Source organism: Penicillium argentinense (genome assembly GCF_028826775.1).
Source record: "Penicillium argentinense strain IBT 30761 chromosome Unknown utg000011l_segment0_segment0, whole genome shotgun sequence".
NCBI classification, from domain to species: Eukaryota; Fungi; Ascomycota; class Eurotiomycetes; order Eurotiales; family Aspergillaceae; genus Penicillium; species Penicillium argentinense.
In genome coordinates this window covers 1,933,564-1,959,090 of record NW_026622670.1, presented here as the reverse complement: position 1 = coordinate 1,959,090, position 25,527 = coordinate 1,933,564, and the positions used below count along the sequence as shown (strand labels likewise).

General features: G+C 53.1%; 11 protein-coding genes across 11 annotated transcripts; 4 read left to right on the top strand and 7 right to left on the bottom strand.

Annotated features, from left to right (window-relative positions):
- Window positions 1-1,471: 1,471 nt before the first annotated feature.
- N7532_011745 (uncharacterized protein) lies at window positions 1,472-4,574 on the top strand (the record flags this gene model as incomplete). The annotated part of the gene is made up of 2 exons (XM_056624236.1): window positions 1,472-1,736; window positions 1,789-4,574. The coding sequence occupies 2 exons, from the start codon at window positions 1,472-1,474 to the stop codon at window positions 4,572-4,574; spliced, it is 3,051 nt and encodes a 1,016-aa protein (XP_056469224.1).
- Window positions 4,575-5,001: 427 nt separating this feature from the next.
- N7532_011744 (pentachlorophenol 4-monooxygenase) lies at window positions 5,002-6,543 on the bottom strand (the record flags this gene model as incomplete). The annotated part of the gene is made up of 1 exon (XM_056624235.1): window positions 5,002-6,543. The coding sequence occupies one exon, from the start codon at window positions 6,541-6,543 to the stop codon at window positions 5,002-5,004; it is 1,542 nt and encodes a 513-aa protein (XP_056469223.1).
- Window positions 6,544-7,134: 591 nt separating this feature from the next.
- N7532_011743 (cation diffusion facilitator family transporter) lies at window positions 7,135-8,575 on the bottom strand (the record flags this gene model as incomplete). Its single annotated transcript, XM_056624234.1, has 2 exons — window positions 7,135-7,376; window positions 7,438-8,575. The coding sequence occupies 2 exons, from the start codon at window positions 8,573-8,575 to the stop codon at window positions 7,135-7,137; spliced, it is 1,380 nt and encodes a 459-aa protein (XP_056469222.1).
- Window positions 8,576-9,193: 618 nt separating this feature from the next.
- On the bottom strand, window positions 9,194-10,090 carry N7532_011742 (lytic polysaccharide monooxygenase; the record flags this gene model as incomplete). The annotated part of the gene is made up of 1 exon (XM_056624233.1): window positions 9,194-10,090. One exon carries the CDS (start codon window positions 10,088-10,090, stop codon window positions 9,194-9,196), a length of 897 nt encoding a protein of 298 aa, XP_056469221.1.
- Window positions 10,091-11,497: 1,407 nt separating this feature from the next.
- Window positions 11,498-13,081, top strand: N7532_011741 (N-ethylmaleimide reductase; the record flags this gene model as incomplete). Its single annotated transcript, XM_056624232.1, has 5 exons — window positions 11,498-11,738; window positions 11,805-12,082; window positions 12,146-12,264; window positions 12,319-12,703; window positions 12,758-13,081. Coding segments are annotated over 5 exons (1,347 nt in total), but the record flags the coding sequence as incomplete, so codon positions are not given.
- A 1,056-nt stretch (window positions 13,082-14,137) lies between these two features.
- N7532_011740 (alkene reductase) lies at window positions 14,138-15,199 on the top strand (the record flags this gene model as incomplete). The annotated part of the gene is made up of 1 exon (XM_056624231.1): window positions 14,138-15,199. One exon carries the CDS (start codon window positions 14,138-14,140, stop codon window positions 15,197-15,199), a length of 1,062 nt encoding a protein of 353 aa, XP_056469219.1.
- Window positions 15,200-15,494: 295 nt separating this feature from the next.
- N7532_011739 (VHS and GAT domain-containing protein) lies at window positions 15,495-16,996 on the bottom strand (the record flags this gene model as incomplete). The annotated part of the gene is made up of 5 exons (XM_056624230.1): window positions 15,495-16,223; window positions 16,286-16,660; window positions 16,735-16,773; window positions 16,829-16,905; window positions 16,957-16,996. 5 exons carry the CDS (start codon window positions 16,994-16,996, stop codon window positions 15,495-15,497), a joined length of 1,260 nt encoding a protein of 419 aa, XP_056469218.1.
- Window positions 16,997-18,076: 1,080 nt separating this feature from the next.
- On the bottom strand, window positions 18,077-18,775 carry N7532_011738 (putative haloalkanoic acid dehalogenase; the record flags this gene model as incomplete). The annotated part of the gene is made up of 1 exon (XM_056624229.1): window positions 18,077-18,775. One exon carries the CDS (start codon window positions 18,773-18,775, stop codon window positions 18,077-18,079), a length of 699 nt encoding a protein of 232 aa, XP_056469217.1.
- Window positions 18,776-19,544: 769 nt separating this feature from the next.
- N7532_011737 (60S ribosomal uL22 domain-containing protein) lies at window positions 19,545-22,251 on the bottom strand (the record flags this gene model as incomplete). The annotated part of the gene is made up of 10 exons (XM_056624228.1): window positions 19,545-19,697; window positions 19,757-19,944; window positions 20,201-20,414; window positions 20,607-20,738; window positions 20,981-21,166; window positions 21,223-21,504; window positions 21,565-21,647; window positions 21,713-21,944; window positions 22,008-22,106; window positions 22,165-22,251. The coding sequence occupies 10 exons, from the start codon at window positions 22,249-22,251 to the stop codon at window positions 19,545-19,547; spliced, it is 1,656 nt and encodes a 551-aa protein (XP_056469216.1).
- Window positions 22,252-22,891: 640 nt separating this feature from the next.
- Window positions 22,892-24,174, top strand: N7532_011736 (NAD(P)-dependent alcohol dehydrogenase; the record flags this gene model as incomplete). Its single annotated transcript, XM_056624227.1, has 2 exons — window positions 22,892-22,948; window positions 23,005-24,174. The coding sequence occupies 2 exons, from the start codon at window positions 22,892-22,894 to the stop codon at window positions 24,172-24,174; spliced, it is 1,227 nt and encodes a 408-aa protein (XP_056469215.1).
- A 276-nt stretch (window positions 24,175-24,450) lies between these two features.
- On the bottom strand, window positions 24,451-25,351 carry N7532_011735 (SDR family NAD(P)-dependent oxidoreductase; the record flags this gene model as incomplete). The annotated part of the gene is made up of 3 exons (XM_056624226.1): window positions 24,451-24,716; window positions 24,783-25,213; window positions 25,296-25,351. 3 exons carry the CDS (start codon window positions 25,349-25,351, stop codon window positions 24,451-24,453), a joined length of 753 nt encoding a protein of 250 aa, XP_056469214.1.
- Between the last annotated feature and the right edge of the window lie 176 nt (window positions 25,352-25,527).

The following is a 25,527-nucleotide window of genomic DNA, read 5'->3' as shown; positions in this document are numbered from 1 at the left end:
ACCGCTGGGCCTTCGTCATGAGGCATTCCTTTCTCTCCGATGACCGCCCACGCCGGAATGTCCATCCATAACAACTTACCCCCCTGCCAACCACTGGCCACGGCGAGGTTCACCCGACCCAAGGCGACTGCGATGCGCCCATGGCGATACCCCGTCGCGCCTGAACGAGGCAAGATCGGAGTTGCGCAGCGACTCGCGCTACGGGGAATGGCGCTCGTTTCTCTCCCAGGGCCCAGACAAGCGCACACAGGTCGGTTCGACCCAGACTCGGTGATTTGAGATGTCTATCGGACTCATGGACCACGACCAAGGGGCTCCACCAAGGGCAGCCGGGGGGCAACGCGCGCTGCCTGTCCCCATGCCGAAGCATGTCGGCCGTCCCACACCCCGTACATGCTTGCCTAAGAGAGTGAGCCTGAGAAAAAACAACCGTCCAGCCCTGGAGGCCGCTGACGCGATGGCGCCCCTATTTTGCCCCTCCCTCTCTCCCATGCGACGAGAAAAATCCTAGATAAATGGAATGTATGATCCTGGTTTTGATCGCCGGCGATGGTATATAGCGCGTAGAGCCCCGATGGAGACCCGGTTTGGGACCCTTTTGCCCATTTACTTTGCTTCTGGCCACCCATTGGTCTCTCTCCCAGCCCCGTATCCTAAAAAGGTGCTTTGCTAGCGGCGCCCGTGGCCACTCCTGCTCATTTGCAAGAGCCTTGTTCTCGACCGTCGAGCGTCTGGCCGCGTGAATCTGCAACACCTTGCCCCAGCGATCGACTCGGCGAGCGTTTCATCCCCCGACCATCGCGTTTCAAGCGTCGCTGGCCATACGCCTGCGGGGCCCAGCGATTGGCGGAGACTGGTGGATAACAAGGCGTCGGGCCGTGTGATAGGCGCAGCGTGCAGACATCCAGGGACATCGCGGTCATTTTACGCAGCGGAACACAAGACAGTCCCATCGATACAACTATTGCCAGAGTCAGTCCACCCTCTTATTTATCGCCGGCAGCCGATCCATTTTCCGCCACTCGATCTGCTGCGTTTCATCTGTTTTTCTTTCTTTCCCATTGTTCGTTATTCTCCGGGGAAACCTGTCATTCACTTGTTGTCTCTTTGCCTCATTCACTCCTTTGAATTGGCATTCCCTGGTGGAAGCTGCTGCACATCCACTCTGCTGTAGTGGCAACCGCAACCCAGGCTGAAGCTGCCTTCCCAGTTTCACTGGCTATCAAAGAGCAGGTCTTCATTTTGCGCATTCGTCCGATCATTCTTTCCATTGTTTACACCACGCGTTTATCATTCACCATCTCATTTCCTCGCGACCGCTACTGGTATAAGCGCCGCCGGGAGAATTGAGATCTCTACTGCATCACATACCAGTACTGGTTACTGAACATTTCCTCATTCTTTAGGGCGACACTGAATCTTTGATTGCAAAATACTATTCGCTGCCGGTTCAGCGACTATTATCTCGAAAATGGCGATTTTCCAGACAACCATGATGGTCTTCTTGGCCCATATCATTTTCCTCCTCGGCCTGCCGACTGCACTCGTGGGCGCCGTGCCGGTGACTCCCAACGTCCCCGAACTTGCGCTTAATACTGTCTCGAAAGTGGCGGACTCTGTCACTGGCTCCAGCTCCGGGTTCTGGATGGCCGAAATCAAGCGACAGGGCACGTCGCCTTTCAACAGCAATGCCAACTACAAGGTTTTCCGCAACGTGAAGGACTTTGGCGCCAAGGGTATATTGTCCTGAATGTATTGATCAGAGAGCACGCTGACTTTGGATGATAGGTGATGGATCCACCGATGATACCGCTGCCATCAACAAGGCTATTTCCTCCGGAGGTCGCTGCGGAAAGGGTTGTGACTCGTCGACTATCACTCCCGCCCTGGTGTATTTCCCTCCTGGTACCTACCTGGTGTCTAAGCCTATTCAGCAGTTTTACTACACCCAGATTGTCGGTGATGCAGTTGAGCTCCCTGTTATCAAGGCCTCCGCTGCTTTCGCCGGCATGGCCGTAATTGACTCCGACCCGTATGAGGACAACGGTGACAACTGGTTCACCAACCAGAACAACTTCTTCCGCGGTATTCGTAACCTGGTTGTTGACCTCACTGCCATGCCCAAGGGCTCTGGCGCTGGTATCCACTGGCAGGTCGGTCAAGCTACCAGTCTGCAAAACATTCGCTTCGAGATGGTCAAGGGTGGCGGCGCTGCCAACAAGCAGCAGGGTATCTTCATGGACAATGGCTCCGGTGGTTTCATGACTGACCTCACCTTCAACGGCGGTAACTACGGAATGTTCCTGGGTAACCAGCAGTTCACCACCCGCAACCTGACTTTCAACGGCTGCCAGACTGCCATCTTCATGAACTGGAACTGGGCCTGGACCTTCAAGTCTCTCGATATCAACAACTGCGAAGTCGGTCTGAACATGTCTACCTCGCCCAGCAACCAGACTGTGGGTTCCGTTATGATGCTGGATAGCAAGCTCACCAACACTCCCACTGGTGTCGTCACTGCTTGGGACAAGGACAGCGTTCCGATCGGTGGTGGTACCCTCATCCTCGACAACGTTGACTTCTCCGGCTCCAAGATCGCTGTCACTGGCGCTAATGGTGACTCTATCCTCGAGGGTGGCTCTGTCGTCAAGAACTGGGTCCAGGGCAACACCTATTCGCCCAACTCGTCCGTTGGCAAGCGCGCCTACTCTCCCGACTTTTCGGACTCCGACCAAGAAGTTATCACTGTCGTCGAGACTGTGATGCACACTGTTAGTGCTTGTGCCGCTACCAATGGCGGAGCTGCCAGTACCCTCGCCACGAACGAAGCGCCTGCTCCCTCTTCATCTGCTTCGACCGAAGACAAGGTCACTCCTCTGCCTGCTGGCACTGACAGTGCTGACCGCACAGTCACCATCTCCTCGCCCTCGGTCTCTGGTCTTCCTGGCATGGACAACAGCTGGATATCTATCCTTCTTGGCTCCACTGGATCGTACGAGGGGCCTGTTTCCACTCCCGAGGCCGCTACCGATGCCAGTTCTGTTGTCGTTCCATCTGCCAACCAGGTTCCTGCCCAGCCCGATACCTCTGTCAGCCAGGTCCCTGTCGTTAGCCAGTCCACTGCTACTCCTGTCATTGTCCAGTCTACCGCTGGCTCTGGTTCTGGTTCAGGCTCTGGTTCTGGCTCCGGCTCCGGCTCTGGTTCTGGCTCTGGATCTGGCTCCGGCTCTGGTTCTGGTACTGAAACTTCGAGCTCCGTCATCTCTCAGGGCACCAGCTCTAGCTCTGGATCTGAATCCGGCTCTGGCTCCAGCAGTGGCTCCGGTACCTGCAGCTCTCACCAGGCCGTCTCTTCTGCTCGCATCCAGAGCACTATGAAGTCCTCTGGCATGCCCGAGGGTCTCCTTAACAATGGTGCTGTGTTCGAGCGGTCCAAGCCTCTGTACGAGAGCGTTCCTGCTTCCTCCTTCGTCAGTGTCAAGTCCGCTGGTGCCAAGGGTGATGGTTCCACCGATGATACCGAGGCCATCCAAAAGGTCCTGAACAGCGCCACCTCCGACCAGATTGTTTACTTCGACCACGGGGCATATGTCATCACCTCTACCCTCAAGATTCCCAAGAACATCCGCATCACTGGTGAGATCTGGCCTCAGCTCATGGCTCACGGTGCCAAGTTCTCGGACGCGAAGAACCCAGTTCCCTTCATCCAGGTTGGCGAGAAGGGCGAGACCGGCTCCGTCGAGATGAGCGACCTGATCATTACCACCAAGGGCCCCACTGCCGGCGCCATCCTCATGGAGTGGAACATTGCTGGCTCTTCTCAGGGCTCTGCCGGTCTGTGGGATGTCCACTTCCGCATTGGTGGTGCTGCCGGTACTGGTCTGCAGAGTGACAAGTGCAAGAAGACCCCCAAGAGCAAGACCACCCCCAAGGAGGAGTGCACTGCTGCCTTCATGCTGCTTCACGTTACCCAGAAGGCCAGTGGTTACTTCGAGAATAACTGGTTCTGGACCGCCGACCACGAGCTCGACCTTGATGACCACTCCCAGATCAACGTTTACACTGGCCGTGGTGTCCTCATTGAGTCCCAGAAGCCCGTCTGGCTGTGGGGTACCTCCTCTGAGCACCACCAGCTCTACAACTACCAGGTCTCGAGCGCCGAGAACGTCTTCATGGGCCTCATTCAGACTGAGACTCCTTACTATCAGTCCAACCCCACCGCTCTGGTACCTTACACCCCCCAGAAGTCCTGGAACGATCCCGACTTCTCATCCTGCATAACTGCGTCCTGCCGCAAGGCCTGGGGTCTCCGTGTCATGAACTCTTCGGATCTCTTCATCTACGGTGCTGGTCTTTACAGCTTCTTCGAGAACTACGGTCAATCCTGCCTCAACTCCGAGGATTGCCAAGAGAACATGGTCGAGGTGGACTGCTCCGACGTCCACATCTACGGTCTCAGCACCAAGGCCGCGGTCAACATGGTCACCTCTTCGGAGGGCAAGAGCATGGTTCCCGAGGCCGAGAACACGAGCAACTACTGCTCTACGATTGCTCTGTTCGAGCAGACGGTTTAAGGAGGTTTATTGAACTAGACCATTGATGCTTTCCTTGTTTTCGAATAATTACTTTCTATTTTCATCGTTCCTGTCTTGCCTATTTACGGCACTCTGGGTCCTGTATCCGGAGTCGAGGTTGTCTTTACACTTCATTTTTATTCTCCTTTTAGATTGTTCCGGGTTTGTTTTGGCAGTTCTGTGTGGATTAGCCACAAGAACTTTGATACCACCGGAATGATGTGATCAATAATAGATGTGTGTTCAATGCAACGAGGATATGCCATGAGTTCTAGTACTAAGGTTATCTTGTAGTGAACCCCCAGCAGTGCCGTGGACTAAGTCCTTTCCATCTTTGAATTTCTTCGAGACAATGAGCAGAGTGAATATCATGTGCTGTACTATCTATGGTAAAACTGTATAAAACTATATACGCCATTCAGCCAAATCAGAGTCCAAACCACTGCTCCAAAGCAGCCTTTGCAGCCTTCACATCAGACTGTGCATTACCATCAGCTACCCAGGCAACAATACCGTCCGGTCGAATCAACGAAGCACGCAGTCCACACTCCTCCTTTGCTTCAATGGCAAGATAATCAACCTTTTCTTCAAATCCACCCCGAACCAACTCCCGCAAAGCCTCATCACCTCCAAAATCCAAAAGTAACCCCCTCCCTCCTTCAAGTTTCTCCCCCAGCCTCGACCCACCTCCCAACTCAAAGTCAGGCGCACTGCACCCAACAAGCGGATGTGCATGCGCCTCCCCTTCGCCAAGGGTATACCGCTGCGAAAGGCCCCAGATACGATCAATAAACAGATTCGCCCCATCAGTCGTCTGAATCAAATCCTCCAACAATGCCCTCGTCGCCCTTCCAAACGGATCCGGCTTCAACGCCGTAACCTGAGATCTCGTCCAGTCAAGAACCCAGGCCGCAATGGGATGTCGTTCACTCTCATATGTGTCGAGCAGCGTCAAGTCTTCGGTTTCATATTCAGTTCGGGTCTGCGAGATCGTCGCCGCCAACTTCCACCCCAGATTCATTGCGTCGCCCAGTCCAACGTTCATACCCTGCGCACCGAGAGGCGAGTGGATGTGCGCTGCGTCGCCGGCGAGGAGAACGCGGCTCTTCCGGTAGGCTGTTGCTTGCATGGAACGGTCGGTGTAGGAGGAGGCGAGATGGACTTTTGTGATTTTCACGTCTGTACGGCCGATGGCTCGGTTGAGGACTTTTTGTAGGTGCTCTTGCGTGATATCCTGAGAGCGATCGTAGCTTGCGTCGTCGAATTCCAAGAGATGGAATGCGCCGTTCGGAACATTGATGTACATCCCCGTCTTGGAGACGTTGAAGCCAGGCTGTAATTTGTCGCGCCCTTCTAAATCGATATGTGTTGCATACCCCGTCAACTTGGCATCCGTGCCAACAAAGTCGAATCCGACTTCTTTCCGGACGGTACTTCGACCCCCATCACAGCCGACCAGCCATCGACCGCGGAATCGCTTCTGGTCTGTCTCAACACTGACACTCCTTTCATCCTGTGTAATCTCCTGCACAGACTGTCCTCTCAGAATAGTGACGCCCAGGCCCTCCGCCCTTTCCGTCAAGACCTTCTCGACCTGATCCATACTCGTCGGCCCCGGACTAAGCGCCGGACTGGGGAGTCTGTATTTCCAACGCCCCAGCTCCAAAAGATTGGCATTGATCTTCATGCCTGCAAAGTGGCCTCCGAATGTGAACCCGGGCTTTTTACCCTCGTACTGAGGCCGTTCATCAAGGTCGAAGAATTTGCCTAATAGGCCACGGCGGTAGAATGCCTCGACAGACTGGGTATTCATACCGCGCAGTCCGAGGGGCTGTACTTTCCATGGTGATTCTTGTTGTATACTTTGCTCCAGCACTAGGACTGAGATCTGGCGGAGGCCGAGTTCACAGGCGAGGAAGAGGCCGACGGGGCCTGCGCCGGCTATCACGATGTCGTATAGTTTTGTCATAGTTTCCCACCTTAGCGGGTGGCCGCGGGGATCCTTTGTACGCAGATAATGCGAACTATGGGACGGATGTGATATTAGGAGAAGAATGAAGATCAAATGAAAGGGTTGATGGTATATATTTGACAAATTTGAAAATGATAATGGAAGACTGGCAGGTCAAGCTTTATAGCGGACAGTCCGGCTCCACCAGGCGACTGCTCGGGTTTTGCAACCGCCCGAGCGGCCAGGGACGAAGAGGCTCGGGTGGAGCAATGTCCGACGGGTCTGAATTTCACCACGTTGCGGATGAAATGTTTGCGCGTTGAAGTTTATGAGGGGTAATATTGCTCTCATTGGCGTTTTGGGCACCTGGAACTTTTTACTGGAAAACCTTGGAACCCGGGTACGGGTTTGGGGCAATTCTGACATTTATTTTCATCTCGGCCTGAGAACCATCCGACGAATGAAGTGATTTGTATACAGAGCTCAATAGATGCAATGTAATGAATTGTCGAGGCGACGCTATACTGCCTGACGTCTAAGCAAGGAGTCCAACTCCAATATTATATGATATATGACAGAATCCAACCGATATCACAATACTGTATACTTTTAGAGCTCCTTCTTCAAGAAGTGCTCCGGTTTGTGAGTCGTCTCGTAGTCGACGTGCACGTACGCACGCTCAACATCCGGCAGAGACTCCAGTTTCATCTGCAGCTCCTCGGCAACATCGTGGGTCGCACGCAGGGACTCGTTGGCCTCCATGACGATGTCAACTTCGACCAGGAGACGGGGACCAGAGGTGTACGCCCGAACGGTGTCAATGGCCGTGATGAGAGGAGAGTGGGTCATGGCTGAGATAAGGTTAGTGGCTGTCTTTTGTGGGTGTGTTTTTAAAAAGCGGGCGGATCTTACAGATATAAGTGATGAGTTGCTGCATCTTGGTGTCGGCAGTGACACCGATCAACAGTTGGAACTCGCCATAGGCAGAGTGCAGCCACAGACCGCTGACAATGAGCGACAGAATAATGGCGCCCATAGGATCGATCCACCAGCGCACCTTACTACCCAGAATAGAGGTCATCACACCAATACCGTTGATAAGCAGGTCGTTGCGGTGATCCTCCCACAGAATGCGAATCTGCGAAACCTGGTTGCGCAGCGCGAAGCAGTAGATGAACAGGGCGAGTTTGGTGAAGAAGGCGACCGAGACGGCGATGACGGAAGGCAAGTGGAAGGCGGCAAGAAGGGTTTCCGAGCCCTCGACGATCTCGCGGATGGAGAAAGCGATAATAATTAAAGAAACAGCAGTCATCAGGCAGCAGAAGCAGATGTTACCGGCCGTTTCAATACGGGCCTTGCCGGCGGGGAACTTGCGCGGGTCAACACGGTTGACGGCCTTGTTACAAAGGAGAAGAGTCAAGTTGGACATGGGGTCGAAGATGGCGTCGGCCATGGTGGTGAACAAGGACAGCGAACCGGACGAAGCAGCACCGTAGACCTGAACAACACACAAGATGATGTTGGCGACGAAACTGGCGTACACGGCAATCTTATACTTTAGACTGTTCTCCTCGTTCAAATCGCGGGCCTCCCGCACATGCTCCTCAACGGGCTTGAGCATGCGCGCAATGTTCTCATTCTGGTTCTCGTAGAAGCCCTGTAGCTTGCGGGTGGTGAGGGCCTGCTTGCCCTTGTCGCCCGTGCTGCGGACCATCTCGAACACCTTCGGGGTCTTGCTGGGGGAGTCGCGCTTGCGGCCGGTATTGGGCTTGATTTGCCGGATCTCCTCCTCAGTCTTCAGCTTGGATGCCAGGTGGAACGGGTCGGTTTCCGGGGTATAGCGAGGCGGAGGCGAACCCTCCTCATCGGGGCCTCCATGACGGTGCTGGCTCATGTCCGTTTCATGTTCCAAGGCCGTGGAGGTGCCCTCGTTGTGCGAGCGCAGAGTCATTCTGTCGGAGGACCGGTGCGAGGGGTGGGGCGAGCTGCTATGGAAATGCTGGAAAGCATGTGGGTGGTTGGAAATGCTCTGACGTATATGTTCCTCCATGATGGGCGGCACCTCAAGGTATGTGTTCTCGAAGGTGGAATGGAGGAAGCAGCAAGGGGGAGGGAGAAACAATGAATGGGCGGCCGGTGAGGGCAAAAATCCCACGGGTCGACACCCGCCGGGGCTGTGCTTATCGATTAGCAAGTCTCCACACAATTTGATCCCATGGGAAACATTGCGACGGATCAGCTCGACGATCAGCACAAAAGAGCCACTCGGGCGAGCTGAGCGCCGCACGAGATGCCATTGACCATTGTACTGCCCGCTGGATTTTGTAGATTTTTCCCTTGACATCCAGACTCTTTCTCAAACGTTTAAGGCGGGCTGGAACTCCCGCTGAAACCAAACTGCAAGGAAAAAATGACTGGGGATCAGATTATGCAAGTGGGGCTGGCCGATCAGATATGTACAGGCCTGCCTGCACACTCGGCGTCTTGGTAATGCTTGTCTTGCGCAGGTACCGGATCATATCTCTACGAATTGCATGGAAGAAAAAAGTGTTCACCAAGAGGGGGGAAGATACCCCTGGCCAATAATAAAATTGATAATGACTGTCTAAACCGTTTTACATGACTCGGACTCCTGAGTTGTGGGGCTGTCGCTTGGCGGGGAGTCCCACTAGTTGCTGCTAACCAGATACTTGAAGATGGCTGAGATCCAGTCCACCATCTCCTGGGCATTACCAGTCGGGAGCGGCACGTTGGAGGCAGCAGAGCTAGCAGTGGCCTCGACAGAGCTGGGAGTCTGCGTCTGTACCTGCACGGAGGGCTCGGCGGACACGCGGGCCTGAGTGGCGAAAGTGGTAGTGGCGTACGACACAGGGGCAGCAGAGGAGGATGAAGAGGTCACTTCGGCAGCCGCGCTGGAACTGGAGCTAGATCCAGAAGAGCTAGAGCTGGAACCGGAGTTGGAGCTGGAGCTGGAGCTCGAACCAGAACCGCCAACAGTGAAGTCGACACAAGACTCGTAGGTCTGGTCGATCGACTCGGCGTACCAGTACCACTGTAGGACACAGTCACCGGCAGTGGTACACTGGTCACCCAGGTCCTCCGGGATTGTCACGCTGAAGTCGGTCTCGTCCTTGGTGACGCCGGTGGCAGTGGAGGCATAGACGGACCAGGAGATCAGAGGGCTACCAATGACCGAGTTGGAGGCAGTGTCAACGACAGAGACGTTGGCAACACCAGTGTGAGGGGCACGAATGTCCACGGTGAAGTCGACAGTCTCGCCAGCCTTGTAAGAGTAGACATTGTCCTTGTTGTCGGCAAACTTGTAGCCCTTGCACAGCCAGATATCACACGCGGCGGCCTTGTAGTCACTCTGGCCATTGGCAACCTGCAGCTCGCCCTGGATGTTGCCGTAGTTGTCGGACTCTTGGTTGATCTTGACTTGTTGGCCACAGGCCGACGCCATAGCGTCACCGGGCATACGGGCAGTTGGGCTGCTGACGAATCCATGGCCGTGGACCAGAGGGATGATACTGGCGATGGCGGCGAGGGGAGTGTACTGCTTCATTTTGGCGGAGAGAAATAATCCGTCTGAGACGAGAGAATGGAATGATCGGTAAACCGGTACCGTCGAATTGTATATAGCGAATGAAAGTGAAAGGCTTCACGGTCCCAGACCGGAGAAATGAAAGATAGCTCGAAGAGCGGAAAAAGAACGAGAAGTTCTAGAAAGAGGCCTGCTTGGTGTCTACAGAGCCAGCAGCGAGGGAACCAAGCCTGTTATATAGCAGGGGAGCCCCCTTTCTCTTCCCACTCGGACCTAGAGTCGATCTCAATCCTGTCAGAGCCCCATTAACCCCAGTGTCAATCAAGTTCAGACAGCCCAAAGTACCAAACACAGGGCATTTTGCCGCATTTGGAGCTGTCATTCGGGCAAAATGCACCTAGATGGGACTCTGAAACGGTTGACCCCCTCATGGAGATGTCCAAGGGACGGGGGCTCCTCCACCGGGGGTCGCGTGGTGAGACCGGCGATGTCCATAAAGTCTCAGGCTTTCGGGATGGTCTCCTCGGTCCATTTGCTTGTTGCGTGAACGAATTGCTGCCGGGACAAGGCCGAAGTTCTCCCTTAGGCGCATTTAGGGCCTGCCAAGGCCTGGTCCACGCGCCGAACAGGGGTATGGACGGTTTCAGATTGATAAGACCACCAGCCTGGTCGTGAATCATGTCAAATATGATTGCTGGATAATTCCGCGGAAGGTCTGGCTGGATCTGGATGCCAGGAACGTGGTTTGTGCAAGGAAGTGGTCCATGAGATGGTGGATGACATGGCAAGTGTCGGGGTTTAGAGACGCGTGGGTCCCGAGAATTGGATTCGGATACCTCGCCATTTTCAGCCACGGCCGATCCTCTTCAATCTACTTTGATAAGGGTTGTTAACATCCGAAGCCTTGCGGGTCGGTCCCTGAAATTATTGCCCTAGGAGGGCTAGTGATCTGCAGATTATATCGTGAAACGATACGTCATCTGCAGCCTTTCCCCGATATTTCTCTTTTCAGTGAACCACTGTCAGTGACCATAGTAATGTTACCTCTTTGGACACTTGTAGTCCATAACTCATCTTCTTCTGAATAGATCTGTGTATTTTTCGGCAGATCATGTGGAGGCCGCCATGTTGTGGCGTGGGTGCTGCAGGGTTCTCTCAGTTCGGATTTGTAATCAACCTCAACATCTCATAACCCACCTTACGGTAGGCAATGAAAGAGCTACTCGTATTTGAAACACCTCAAGCTTTCTGACACAGCGCACAATTAAGTTTCGACCAGGATTTCTGCTGTTTGAATACTACTATCTCCATGACCGGACACAGTGAGGCCCATCAAGGTATCCCACATCTTCAGGAATATGGTCTTAACTAGTATTTGAACTGACGTATACACCAGATGGAAACTTTCATTTCGTCTCAACTCAAAGCTCTAATGATCCCGCTTTGAAGTGCAAAGCTCGTTCACATGCTGTAGGGCACGGCCTTCGCAATAAAAGGAAACTGCAGCAAAATTCGAGCCAAAACTTTCGAATCTTCCATTTGGGAACTGATGATGGTCAAGGTCCTCTCGAAATACCAGTACTCTCTTCATCAGATTCGTTAGGCCCGTCAGATCCATTCCGAATGCTGGCTTTGGAATCACCAAAGCTACAAGCCTTGTTAAGTCGACGTGAGATCAATATGGACTTTCAAAAAACATTATCTGTCAACTGACTTGCATGATATATCAATACAGAGAGCTCTCGGCAACCCATGGAGCCAGTCTTCAGTGTTTTTGATGAGCTTGTACTCCCAAACTTTCGCCAAATTATTCGAAATGAAATCGACGACCACGCTCTCCTGAACGCCATTATGCTTACGTTTTCATTGCGCACGACATCGGGCCGTATCAACAGTGAATTTCTTGCGTATCAAAACGAGGTTTTGAGATCCATTCGTCAAAGGATGGACTCCCCTGAAAGTACCATTTCAGAGTCTACTTTAGGGACTATTGTGCTACTTGCTGGTGTAGAGGTTCGTATACTAAATTAGGCTCGTCTGCCAGGCACACGATAAAACTAAAGTTCAAAGATATAGGCTCAGCTTGGACTGCCTAGCCATGTACAGCTCCACATGGGCGCAGTTCACCAAATTTTGAATTTATGTCGGAAGAAAGGCATCTACTTAAGCGATAGCATCAAGCGCGCCATCTTCTGGTAAATAAATTGTGACCCACAGCCCCTTGACGCAGACTCTCATGAATCGTACAGGTCAGATTTGAATGCCTCGGTGATGACAGGATCTTGCCGGGTAGTTGATCACACGACCTTTTCCGAACTTCAGTGGAAAAGAGACCCTTTCACACCGAATTTCTTCATTTTACCGCCCGGGTTCCAGACCTATTCCCAGTATCTGGGGCGGAGCTTTTGTGAGGTGCTTAAGGATGTCTTTGCATTGCAATGTATTCGGGAATCAGGTGTTCCTGGTAGGGAAGACGCAATCTCAATGGCACACATTGATAACCACCACGCATCCATCCAGTCAAGGCTGTTAAGCCTACCGGGCCACTCATGCATATCGAAATGCTGCCATGTAGCAGCTTATTTATGCTCGACTATGCTGCGCTGCAAACTCTGGCGGACTTCGACCATTCCCGTGAGATTTATTTTCTTATATCCCATCATCCAATGCTAACCTCCGTGTGAGTAGTCCCACCTGTCACTACAACTACTTTGTGAGCTACAGCAAGCAACAAAAGCTTCTGTATTCGATGCTTCGCCAGATTTGTTGACCTGGCTCTTGCACATTGGTGGGGCTTTTGCCCCCGCAGGAGCCATACGATCAGGCTACATACAAATCTTGCATGCGAAATCCAGAAAAGGGCTGTATATATCATGGCCAGAGCTCCTTGGAATTCTCAAGCAATTTATCTGGTCAGATAAAGCATTTCTTATACAAGTAAAGACGTTTTGGGAAGAGACTGCTCTAGGTGAGCCTACACAATCGGCAAGATTCAGTATAACTGAGCTTTAAGCTCAAATTTCTTGTGATTTTCAGTTTTATTCATCCGAGGTCTCCATTTATCCGATCTTTGAAACTATCTCATACTCAAATCCATCCGATTCTACGATTCTCTACAATTTGGATTTGTAATCAATCTCACACCTCATAGCCTTATTTGGCTCACCCATTTTTTTTAAGTGGCTGTCACGTGGCACGGGGTGAAACATGACCTCCCAGCCTTTCCTTACAGCCGCAAGAACATCCCCTTCCCCCATATGTCCTCGATCCGAAGAGCAACACTTATTGTCTACCAACCATACTCTATACAATACTCAATGCCAGCCATGCCAGCCATGTCAGCCATGTCAGCCATGTCAGCCTCTGCTTCTCTATCTACAACTCCTGGCCTAGAATAAAAGTTGGACTGAGAAGATAGGGATTTCAGAGCCGAAGGGAAACCTTAGCCTAACAGTCACTCCCGGACTGTGGTCTATCATCTACACGACAGGAATTGGTGGATCAAAGTCACTTTTCATGGCACATTTTCCTCCTTTTCTCGCCATGCCGAGCCAGGACAAATCAAATCAAATCAAAACGCGAACGAGTGTGGAAATTCAAACCCGATTATTAATACCATGAAACGATTTAGTTTATTTCAAGCGAGTCAATACAATCCTCAATTTGTAATCAGCCCTTCATTGCGGAGGGTAAGGGAATGTTCGGATCTGAAGCCTCACCAATCCACCTACCGGTGGTGATTGGCTATATCACCATAGCCCAAACCATAAATGGTATAGTGTACTGACCATCCCATAACAGGAACCATCTCATTTCCTTTTTGAGAAGTAAGTTGAACGCCCAATAACCGATAGAAATGATGGCACCATGTCTATTTGAGGCCGAAGTATTGTCGAGAAGTCCATTGCAGCCATAAGCAAGCACCGAGAGCAGTGGTATAAATACCTAGACCTCCCACGAGGCCAAAAATCAACCAACTTTTTCATAATCTCTCAACAGAGGAACTAGCAATCAAACCTCTTCTCAATGCCTCAATCCCACCTCTTTACGCCTCTCAAAATAGGCAGAATGACAGTCCAACACCGCATCGGAATGGCACCCCTCACCCGCTTCCGCGCAACCAAAGATCGGACCCCAACAGAGCTGATGAAGGAATACTACATTCAACGCGCGGCGGTACCAGGCACTTTGATAATCACCGAGGGAGCCTTCATCTCCGCAGCCTGCGGCGGATTCCCGCACGCGCCCGGAATCTGGCGCGAAGACCAAATCACGGCTTGGCGAGCCATTACCGACGAGGTCCATCGCAAGGGATGTTTCATTTTCTGCCAGATATTCGTTATGGGCCGGGCCGCGGATCCAGATGTGTCAAGGGAAGAAGGGATTGAGATTGTCGGGCCCAGTGCGATTCCTATGTCGGGGGACGCACCGGTGCCTAGGGCAATGTCTCTCGACGAAATCAAGCAGACGGTTCGGGATTTCGTTGTTGCTTCGGAGAATGCTATTCGCGCGGGGTTCGATGGGGTTGAGATTCATGGTGCGAATGGGTACCTGCTGGACCAATTTATTCAAGATGTTAGTAACCAGCGCGAAGACGAGTACGGTGGGAGCGTGGAGAAGAGATCTCGGCTTCTGGACGAGGTGCTGGGTGCAGTTGTTAATGCCATCGGTTGCGAGCGGGTCGGACTTCGTCTGAGTCCCTGGAGTGAATTCCAGGGTATGAGGATGCAGGATCCTATACCCCAATTCACGAATGTGATCAAGCGGGCCAGTGAGGCGAAGATCGCATACCTCCACCTCGTGGAGTCGCGGATCTCGGGCGCCCATGATGCAGACGGTCATGACCGATTGGATTTCGCGTATGATCTCTGGGATGGTCCGCTTTTGGTTGCTGGTGGGTATGAGCCGGTGGAAGCGCGGGAGTTGGTGGATGTGAAGTTCCCCGGTAAGGATATTATGGTCATGTTTGGTCGGCATTTCATCTCGAATCCGGATCTCGTTTATCGGATGGAGAAGGATCTGGAGCTCAATGTGTACCAGAGGGAGACTTTTTACACTCTTGAGTCGAGGGTTGGGTATGCGGATTATTCTTTCAGCAAGGAGTATCTGGCCAGCCAGACAGCGGTCTAGCTTGAGTCGGCGCAGTGTTTAGAGGCCTAGAATTTAGTGTTGTGAATATCTTTTCATGTGCAGATTTGTTCTTTGGAAATTTCGTTCGGTAAAGTGTACTGGGTACACTGGCAATATAAGGTCAATTCAGTAAGTATGCGAACCAACTACTGCTGGAGGTATCACGAAGTATATATGCAAAACAGCAAGGCCAAAGAAAGACACAGCAAGAATCAGCTATCAGGAGTTGGGTCCCACGAGGGAAGGGGTATCATTTCAACCATTGGTGCAAGGTTAGTATAGATTGTCTGTACAATCAACGCTCCTGCTCTGCAGCCTGAAAGCGCACGCGGTCGCCTTGCGTAGAAGCACCATGAGCTCGGTTCCGTTCATGGTCCGACTCATGCGTGGCATAGTCATCGGCAAACGGGTTCTGCACTTCAAAGTCGGCTGAGTTATATTCATACCGCTCGGTATTGGCTCTCTGTCCGTTCGTGTTCGAGCGACCACCTGCACCCGACATCACCGTGTTGGGCAATTCAATCAGCGGGGAGGACGGTTGATCTGGTGACCTCTGCTGCGGAGGATCCGATGGGAGAGGGCGGTTGGTGCTTGCTGGCGGGGAGGGACTGTTCAGTTCGGAGGACGTGGGAGTGGTCGAGCCGCGAGCCTTGCGCGCCTTCAGCATGGCGCGCTGCTGTCCGGAGATCGCGACGGAGATTTCGTCGTTTGCCTCGATCAGAGTAAGAAGAGTATCCTCGTCCGGGGTCGGATTGGTGCAGTTGATGTAGCCTTGGAGGAGGCGCGACGAAGTTTGGCATCGGTCTACAAATTCCTTGATCAGGTCGTTTCCTTCGACCTCTGCGGGCGACGTGATTTGAACGAATTGGGTCAGGAGCTTCGCAGAGTTTTTCGCCTCCTCGATGCGCGCGGCCAGCTCGCCGGGGTCCGGGAGCTGGTTCTGTGGCGGACGAGCCTGCGGTCGAGGCGGGGGCATTGGTGCCATTGGGCTGTTGAAGCTGTTGGGCTGTGGCCATCGGTTGACCTATCAGTCAGATTGTTAGCAACTCCGACATCTCAGGCGCAATCAGCCGTGCTTTTGCATACCGCATTGCGCTCGCTCTTGACTTTCTCCTTCGCCCACATTGCCAGCAGTGGCTGCAAATCCTCGTCCATCGATCGGGCAGTCTCCAGTCCAGTCAAAAACTGGCGTAGGTAGTGCTGTACATGCCAGTCGCGTCCATATCGCAGGAGCTCCTTGATCACCGTGACGAACTTGCTGTCAAAGTTCTTGGTGAAGGTGTGGCCCGGGTTGTCGGTGAGAATGCGCATCAACATAATCGCATTGTATTGGACATGATTCGGCGTCTGGTTCGGAGTGGAGAGGTATTTGCGAATACGCACAGCGGCCTCCTTTGCGGCGGCGGGGCTCGATTCGGCGCTCTCGACGATCAGAGGGAGGTGAACGAATTCATTTCCTTGCTATACACAGAAATGCTCCGATCAGTGGCTGTGTCACAGGTGGTGGTTGTAGAGGGGCAGGCAGGTCGGCATACCGGGTTCTGTGGGCTGTTGCTCACTTCGCAAAAGGTTGTCTGGACGGCGCATGGTTAGAGCAAGGCAACGCGGGTGAGGGCGCGCAGTACACACCATTTCCCGAACCAAAATGCCTTCGGGCGACTCATCTGTCTGTTCGGGGCTGCTCGAGCTGGAGCCGGAGCCCACCGCTGTAGCGGTCAGCAAAGTATTGGGGGTGGGGGAGCGCATTTGCGACTCACTCGGGCGGCGGGCCAAGCTTTTGTTCAGGAACTTTTTCATGACGGGCGCAGGCGTCCAATGTCTGAGGAGAGAGGAGAGTTGGGGGGGAGAAGGGCAAACAGTGCCACACAGCGTGCGGATGGGGGCCAGAAAGCGACGGGGACCGGCCCCGGGTTTATTAGCAGCCTCGCGTTAGCGCGCAGGGTCCATGCAAGACGGCTTTTGCAGCCGAGCGTGGCAAATTCAGCACAAAAGGGGGAGTGGTGCAGGGTAGGGGTACGTAGACACGCCGCCACGCTCACGCACGAGCCGTGGGATGTTCCAACTTGAAGGTACTGCTCAGGTGCTGCCGATCCACGACTCCGTGAGTCAGCCAGATGAGGCTCTTTCCGCGTGTATTTCTACCAGCGATCAGCACAAATCTATACAGGAATGCCTAGGTAAAAAACTAGGTATTCTAGGTGATTTCCGGAAGTTTGGAAATAATTTTGAATTGAAATTATAGAGCTTCTTTCAAGTTGGTACCTAACATAGTATGCTCACATCGTAATGGCGCCTACCTTCAAAGCAACGCGTGGCTGAGCCCGCCAAGACCGAGCGCAGTTTGCAGCACTGGCAGTCGTCCACAGGCAGCAGTGTTCCTCCTATCACGAGGTATGCTCAGTGCGGTCTAGGGATAGGATGTGAGAGTACTATGGCAGTGTTAGATGTTGACAATATTGCATCGGAGTGGACTGGAAACCCTCAGTTGGACCCCCTCACTTATACTATATATATCTCTCTAGATGAGGTCATAGCGATCGCAATATGACACCTAGCAAACGCTACATTATTACCTATGAGCCATGTATACACAAGGACATCGTGCTTGCTGATGGATGACTGATGCTATGTATGAATAGTATATGAAAACAGCCCTGATTACAGAGATTACCCACCTTCCCCCTGATCATGACACCAAGTCTGGTATTACACTAATGTACTACACGAAGCTACTACATTAATTGTAGTATTACTCTCAAAATCATTGTATATCACATATTTTCGCCTCTAAGTCGAGACAAACCATCTACAATGGATATACTAGTGTAGTGTACTCCCTCAAGTACTCTTGCCTAGGTCACCTAAGGCAGCAATCCCTTACAACGCATCAGCCATCTCACCCAAAGTATCAAACCGCCAATCAAAGATCGGATCCTCCCGATTCCCCATCGTGGCTCCAGGGCGCACAATCCACACAGACTTGATCCCCGCCCTCCGCGCCGGCTGATGATCATGAAACTGGCTCTGAGCCGTCTGAAGTATCTGCCCAGGCGCAATACCAAACTCCTCCTGCACCGCACCCTTCATGTACTCAAAGTTCCGCGCATCCGGCTTGTAAGAGCCGATATCTTGGGCTGTGATGATCTTATCAAAGGGGAATCCCTGGAGACTGCCCGCGTTGGACTTGGCGAATGAGGCTCGGTCCACGTTGGACAGCACGACAAGCTTGTACTGCTTCGATAGTCTTTTCAGGGCTTCGACTGTATCCGGGAAGGCGGGCCAATGGCCTACTGATTCTCCAAAGGCACTGTTGGCTTCTTCGCTGGGCGTGGGGAGACCTAGGCGTGCGGCAAGGAGTGGGTGAACGGTGGCGAGCAGTTGCGAGTACGGCATGTCGGGGGTTAGCCGTTGCTGCTCGGCTTCGAGCTCGTGGTAGATGGTGAGCAGTTGCTCGCGGGTGAATTGGCCTTGGTTTGCCAGTAGGGGCTGGAGGGCGGCGAGAATTCCGCCTTCCCAGTCGATCAATGTCCCGTAGACATCGAAGCAGAGGAGACGGTAGTCGGTGAGATGCGTCATCTTGTATAGCTCTTGGATTGATGGAGGTAGGTGTGTAAGTTCGAGCAGCAACGTGCGTAGGGCGTTGATGGACTGGAATGCAATCTACAGCCCCGCACGTCTGCCACGCGTATCCCCGCTCGTGCTAATCGTGCTTGGCGTGGCGGTGCTATCGATGATTAGGACAATATTCATATCAAATGAAGTAGTTGCATGTACTACCGTATAGAATCGGTATTCCAAAGTCACCTGGAGTCAGATCAGTGCTGTTCAGTGTTTGGACTGTCTAAACCCAGTCATATGCCCATGGCTACGAACAGTTGTATGTTCTTGGCTACAATCTACATGAACTGAGCCTCGCGAATCGTAAAACGTATGCAATTAAAAGACGAGCATGACCGTTGTTCCAGCACGTTTCCAGACTTCCAGGCCTGGCCGACGCAAGTAACTACCGGACAAGACATCTGACAACCACAACTCATGCGAGAGCTCTTTAGAAGCAATACCAAGTGGCACAAGAGAAATCACAACAGAGAAGAAACCACGTTTGTATCATGATCGGACCGGGTATTACAGAAAACCGAAGTCCATCATTCCGGAGCCGCGCTGTTTAAACTTTTTATTTGGTTCTCCTCCGAGAGTTGTTGGTACCATGACCTTAAAAATCTTGTATGATCCGGTATCATTTCCGTTCCAACATACAGATGCGCAAGAACTCCGGCCAACCCGTTCCACCGCAATCCTTTTTCATTCCTAACGCGCACCACATCCCCTTAACCCGACGACTCGCTTAAGCCTCAATCAGGGCACGGCGGATCTGAGAGCCACGCTGACGGGAAGACAGGCGGGTAGCGACCTCCTTGGGGGCGGCCTTGGCGACCTCCTCATTGGCCTCGGTGAGGATCAGCTCGATGTGGCAGGGGTTGGTCATGTAGGGGTTGATCTGTATCAGAGATTAGAAGCGATTCTTTCAAAGCAGAAAATCCCGATGGGGAAACGTACACGACCGTGGGCACGGTAAGTGCGACGGCGGCCCTTGGGAGCCTGGTTAACCTGGATGCGCTTGACAACCAGAGCACCGGTGTCGAGTCCCTTGGTGTCGGCGTTGGCCTCGGCGTTCTTCAGAAGGTCGATGAGGTACTCGGCGGACTTGACGGGCCAGCGGGCCTTGGAGACACCGAACTGCTTGCCTGTAAACGGAGAATTATCAGTGGACTCGTTCAATATCGTAATTCCCACACTGAAAATTTCGAGCCCCCAACGGTGTCATCCCAATCGGATATGAAAACCCTCCTCAGTCCCAGCAATCAAATTCCAGCATTTCCACACATTGGCCGTCTTCATGGTGTTGATTGTGATTCCTCTTCCCTGATATCCAAAATTCCTTGACACCGTTGCGGTCCGTCCAAATCCAGCATGTAGAGAAACTTTGCGAAGGCCACTCACCCTGAGCAGTGCGACCAGTGGAGCCAGCATAGCGGCGCATGGGGATGGCCATGGACTTCTTGGTGACGTTCTCGAGGTAGGTGAGGGCCTTGTCGAGCTTCATGCCGTTGATGGCCTGAGCGGTCTCACGGGTGTTCTTGAAGCTGACACGGAGGTAAGAGCCCCGCGAGCGGGCGCTCTTGTCGTTAGGGATCTCCTGGGCGGCGTAACGGACCTGTAGAGCGTAGGGAAACAGTCGTCAGCAATCATGATCGTCGTCTTCTGCGGCGGTAGTGATGGCCGAGTCGGGCGCAGGCGGATAGATCGCTTGCCCATCAATTCGAAAATTCGAGATGGATTGGACAAGGAGAATGGACGCTCGAGAGTATTTTTGACGGCTCTGAAGACGGGGAAGGGCAGGACTCACCATCTTGAAGGAGTTGGCGAGGGGAAGTCGATGGTCCTCGGTGTCGGGTTGATGTTGTCGCTTTTCGTCTTCGGCCGCTAACACTTGAACACCAAGGTTGGTGCGGTTTTTTTCGCTCTTGGCGCGCTGGCCCTAAGCGAGCCCTAACGCTAGCCGTATGTGGTAGGTACGCTGGGAGTCGCACCTATCTGATTAGTCATCATGTCTTGCCGCATTTCTGCCGGAGGCGGAAAGGCACTTTAACTACGGTGGATGGAACCAATGAAGTGGAATTTAAGATGAACACTTATAGATGACTGAAATGCAATGCATTAATTATAATCTATTCTATTGTCAAGGCTGCCTACTTCCGCTCATCACTTCTGCTCCGGTACTTGGGTAATCAGCTCTCCCTTCTCGACAGCCAGTTTCAGGTTATCCAGCACCAGAATTTCCATCTCCTTCTGCGTCTCGTAGGTCATGGTGCCGATATGTGGCAACAACATCACTCGGGGGTTGTTGATCAGGCCTGGCTCGATTGCCGGCTCGTTCTCATAGACATCCAGACCAGCGGAGCGGACCTATCATGCTCCAGTCAGCGCAACACGACTTATTTGGTAATAAGAGGATGACATACCTTGCCGGAATCGATCGCTGCTACCAGCGCCTTCTCATTGATTAGAGCCCCACGTGCGGTGTTGACAATAACAACACCATCCTTCATCTTGCTAAATTCGGTGGCGCCGATGATGTGCCGGGTGGAAGCATTCAGAGCAAGATTCAAGCTCAAAACATCCGCGTTGGCCAGAAGTTCGTCGAACGAGACGTAGGTCGCGCCATCCTCCAGTTCTGGCGACAGGCGCGAGCGGTTGTGGTATTGAATCTTCATGCCGAACCCCCTGGCACGAGTAGCCATTTCCTATACCAAACGGATGAGTCAGCTATTTGTGTTGTATCTGGATAGGACTTTAGCTCTTACCCGTCCGATACCACCCATACCGAGAATACCGAGCACCTTGCCCTTGGGGTCATGACCCAGAGTCGTCTCACCGTGCCACTTTCCTGGTACGACATACCGTTCAGCTGCTTGCGCAATTTGAGCTGCAATCAGGGAAAGTATTACTCACCTGCCCGAAGAGCAGCCTGGGGCACGTAGGCCTGGCGCAGAGCACCGATCATCAAGAAAATACCCACGTCGGCGGTGGCATTGTTCACCGCAACTGGAGTGCTTGAAACGGCAATGTTATTTTGCGAGCAAGCGGAAACATCGATGTTATCATAGCCCGCTCCGTTGTGGCAGATGTACTTGACTGACTGCGGCAGCACTGCGATCAATTCGGCGTTGAAGGGACCGGTGTACTAGTGATGTCTCGTCAGCTGGATATGCACGGAGTTAACACTAGGCTATATAGCGACACGTACCTGATTAGAGGTATTGGAGCGGTAGATTGCGACTACGTCGTCGTACTGGCCTGCCTTGCAGTTTGCAATGAATTCTTCACGGGTGCCGCTGGGGAATTCCTATGCGCGGGTTAGCTACTTCGGCACAACTCCTCATCGCCGGGTACGTTCAGCCTACCTTGAGATTTAGAATGGACGAGAGGCTCTCCCACTCTTTGCGCGCATGTGTGATGCCTCCGATGAGAAGAGCCGATTGGGACGACATGTTGGAGATTCTGCGAAGCAATGAGCATGGCGCATGATGTCAGTGTGGAATGGCGCTCCTCATACCTAAACGATGATACTTCTCAAGAGGAGCTAGCGAAACAATCAAGAAGATGCGATTGAAAATTGAAGAAGATTGAGAGGAGAAAAAGGTATCGAGGGGTAGAGGGGAAGAAATTGGGAGTTGCCCCCCATTGTGACAGGTGGACGTGCGATTAGCTGGCGGAGCTCCGCGGTTTGCGACGCCCCCGCGGGAGGACCAGATTTGATAGTGGAGTCTGAGGGAGCACAATTCCGAGGGGGTTACTGCGCATTTACTCGCTTAAGACAGCGTGCTATGCTCATTAATATTCAAATTATTCAACCTTTTGACTTCAATTGAGCGCTATAGTCAGAATGAATTTCTTGCTCGCTACTACGATGCATAGTGCATGGTTTTCTGTCGCTGCACAGCTGTTGATGATACCCCCACGTCGGCAACTGAGACTGCCCGAACAGGCAGTTGCCGGACCAACTCCGTGTGGGGGAGGCGGCAATGCGGAATGAGGGGGATACAACTGCTCAGACGCCGAGTTGTGTTTAACTGCCACTGGGCTCGTCAGCCATTCTCCTCCTCACATCCCTCACATACTCCTCACACAATGGCAGAGACATCAGCAACAGCACTCGTCCTCCACGGCGCAAAGGATCTCCGCGTGGTAAGCAGCCTGAAAGCACTTGAACCAACTATAACAGCGATCTAACAGCCCCCCAGGAACAGCGCGCAGTCTCCGCCCCAACCGGCGCAGATGTCCAGGTCGCCGTGCAAGCAACAGGACTCTGTGGCTCCGACCTCCACTACTACTCCCACGGCCGCAATGGTGACTTCGTCGTGCGCGAGCCCATGTGTCTGGGCCACGAGTCCGCCGGCACCGTCACAGCCGTTGGCCCCGACGTGACCACCCTCAAAGTCGGCGATCGCGTCGCCCTCGAAGTCGGCCTGGCCTGCCGCAAGTGCGCCCTCTGCAAGCAGGGCCGCTACAACATCTGCAAGGCCATGCAATTCCGCAGCAGCGCGAAGATGTTCCCCCACCTCGACGGTACCCTCATGGAGCGCACCAACCACCCCGCCGACTTGTGCTATGCCCTCCCATCCAACGTCTCCGACGCAGGCGGTGCGCTCGTCGAGCCTCTGGCTGTATGTCTGCATGCGATCCGGCGATCGCGCCCCCCGACCAAGGACGAGGTGGCCCTGGCAAAGGGAACGGGCGAGGGCACCGCGGCTCTTGTCTTTGGTGCTGGCGCCATTGGACTCCTACTCGCGTCGTCGCTGGCGGCTGCCGAGAACTTCTCCACCATCATTGTAGCGGATATCGACGCTGCCCGTTTGAAAATCGCCGCCTCGCTCGGCCTCAAAACGACCCTCATCCCCCGCGGTGATCCCGCCAACCCGCCCCCTCCCAAGGATGCCCCGCACGCAGACCAGACTGCCTGGGCCCTGAAGAATGCCCAGAGCGTCGCGGCTACTCTTACCGAGGCCGCCAACGCAGCTGACGCATCTGAGGTCACTGGCTTCAGCCGCGTTTATGACTGCACCGGCGTGCCTGCATGCGTGCAGGCTGGTATCTATGCCAGCGCGCCGGGTGGTGTGCTGGTCCAGGTTGGCATGGGTAACCCTATCCAAACTCTGCCTGTTGGTGCAGCTGCGCTGCGTGAGGTGGATGTCATTGGTACTTTCCGCTACGACGGCCATGCCTACCCGGCTGCTATTGCGCTGCTGGCCAGTGGAAAGCTGGCGGCCACCGAGGAGAAGGTCGTGACGCACCGGGTTAGCTTGGAAGATGGTGCGCGCGCTTTCAACCTTGCTGGTGCGGGTGTTGATGAGGATGGTCATCCTGTGGTCAAGGTTATTATCGAAGGCAAGGCTCAGGCGGCGCGACTGTAGAGTAGAGGGTATTTTGTATTACCGAGGAGTTTTGTGATGACGTTGATGACTTGAAAATACCCATTGTGATGATGAGCGGTGCGGAGAAAATTCAGTACATATGATAGAATGAACATGATTTGCATACAGCACCACTATTTTCCTATTTACAATGCTTCTAGTACACTATTGTAAGAAAATTTGTAGGGAAAGCACCTATGGCACGTCCTGATTATTGACAAGAATTGATTTGCATTCAGTCATGATACATAAGCCTACAGTATGAAACATTTCATTTCAGCCCCCTGCCAGCAGGAGACTTTGGCCCGTCATATATCCAGTGGTCGCCAACATGGTAACGACATTTGCCGTCTCCTCGGGTGTGCCTAGACGTTGCAGCGGGATACCTGCCGCAACCTCAGGAATGGCCGCCGCGTTGGGGATCATGCCTGTGTCACCGATCATGGCAGGGGCGACATCATTGACGCTAATGTTATACTCGGCTAGGCGAGTGGAGAGGTTTTTCATCATGCCGGTGAGACCGCCCTTGGAAGCTGCGTAGTCTAGAAAAAGAATTAGAGGATGTCAGAGATAAGATGCCTAGAGCACCATTGGTGTCAAGAACTTACGGCATCCATTGATTCCACCACCGTAGGCAGCAATCGAGGACATGAAAATAATGCGTCCCCATTGCTGACTCTTCATATGCTCAACAACACCTTTCACCAGGATGAACGAAGCGCGAAGGTTGATATTTAGCGTGTAATCAAATTCCTCCAGGGTAATGTCCCATACATTGGGGAACCGTTTCCCATAACCGGCGTTCGAGACCAGAATGTCTGGTCGGTGGCCGTGCTGAGTATCGATTTGCTGGAACATGGCCTCGATCTGATCGGCATTTCCTACGTCGACCTGGTGAATTGAGATGCGGAGTTTGTTCTCCGCGTACTTGGTGCGGAGATCGATGACGAGTGCGTTCAACGGTTCCAAGTTGTTGGCATATGTCAACGCCAGGTGAACACCCTTTTGGGCGAGCTGGTGAGCGCATGCTGAGCCGATTCTGATCGTAATTCAGTCGCGTTAGCGCATGCTCACACTGAAAATTGCAATAACTCCCCTCGGAGCTATGGAATTAAGCTTACCCGCCCGATGCGCCGGTGATGAGGGCAAGTTTGCCTTGGATCTCGTTGAGGGACATTGCGTAGGGAGTCGACAAAGGCAGATTGTAGATAGAGAGAGATGACACTTTGTAATTCAAGAATGTAGAGGAGCTTTGAGCTTGTGGAGGTTCGCAGCGAGGCCTCGGTTACCCCTCGGTGGTCGGGGTGATCTCCGGGAGGAGCTCCGCAGCCCCGCAGCATTTGCCGCATGGGG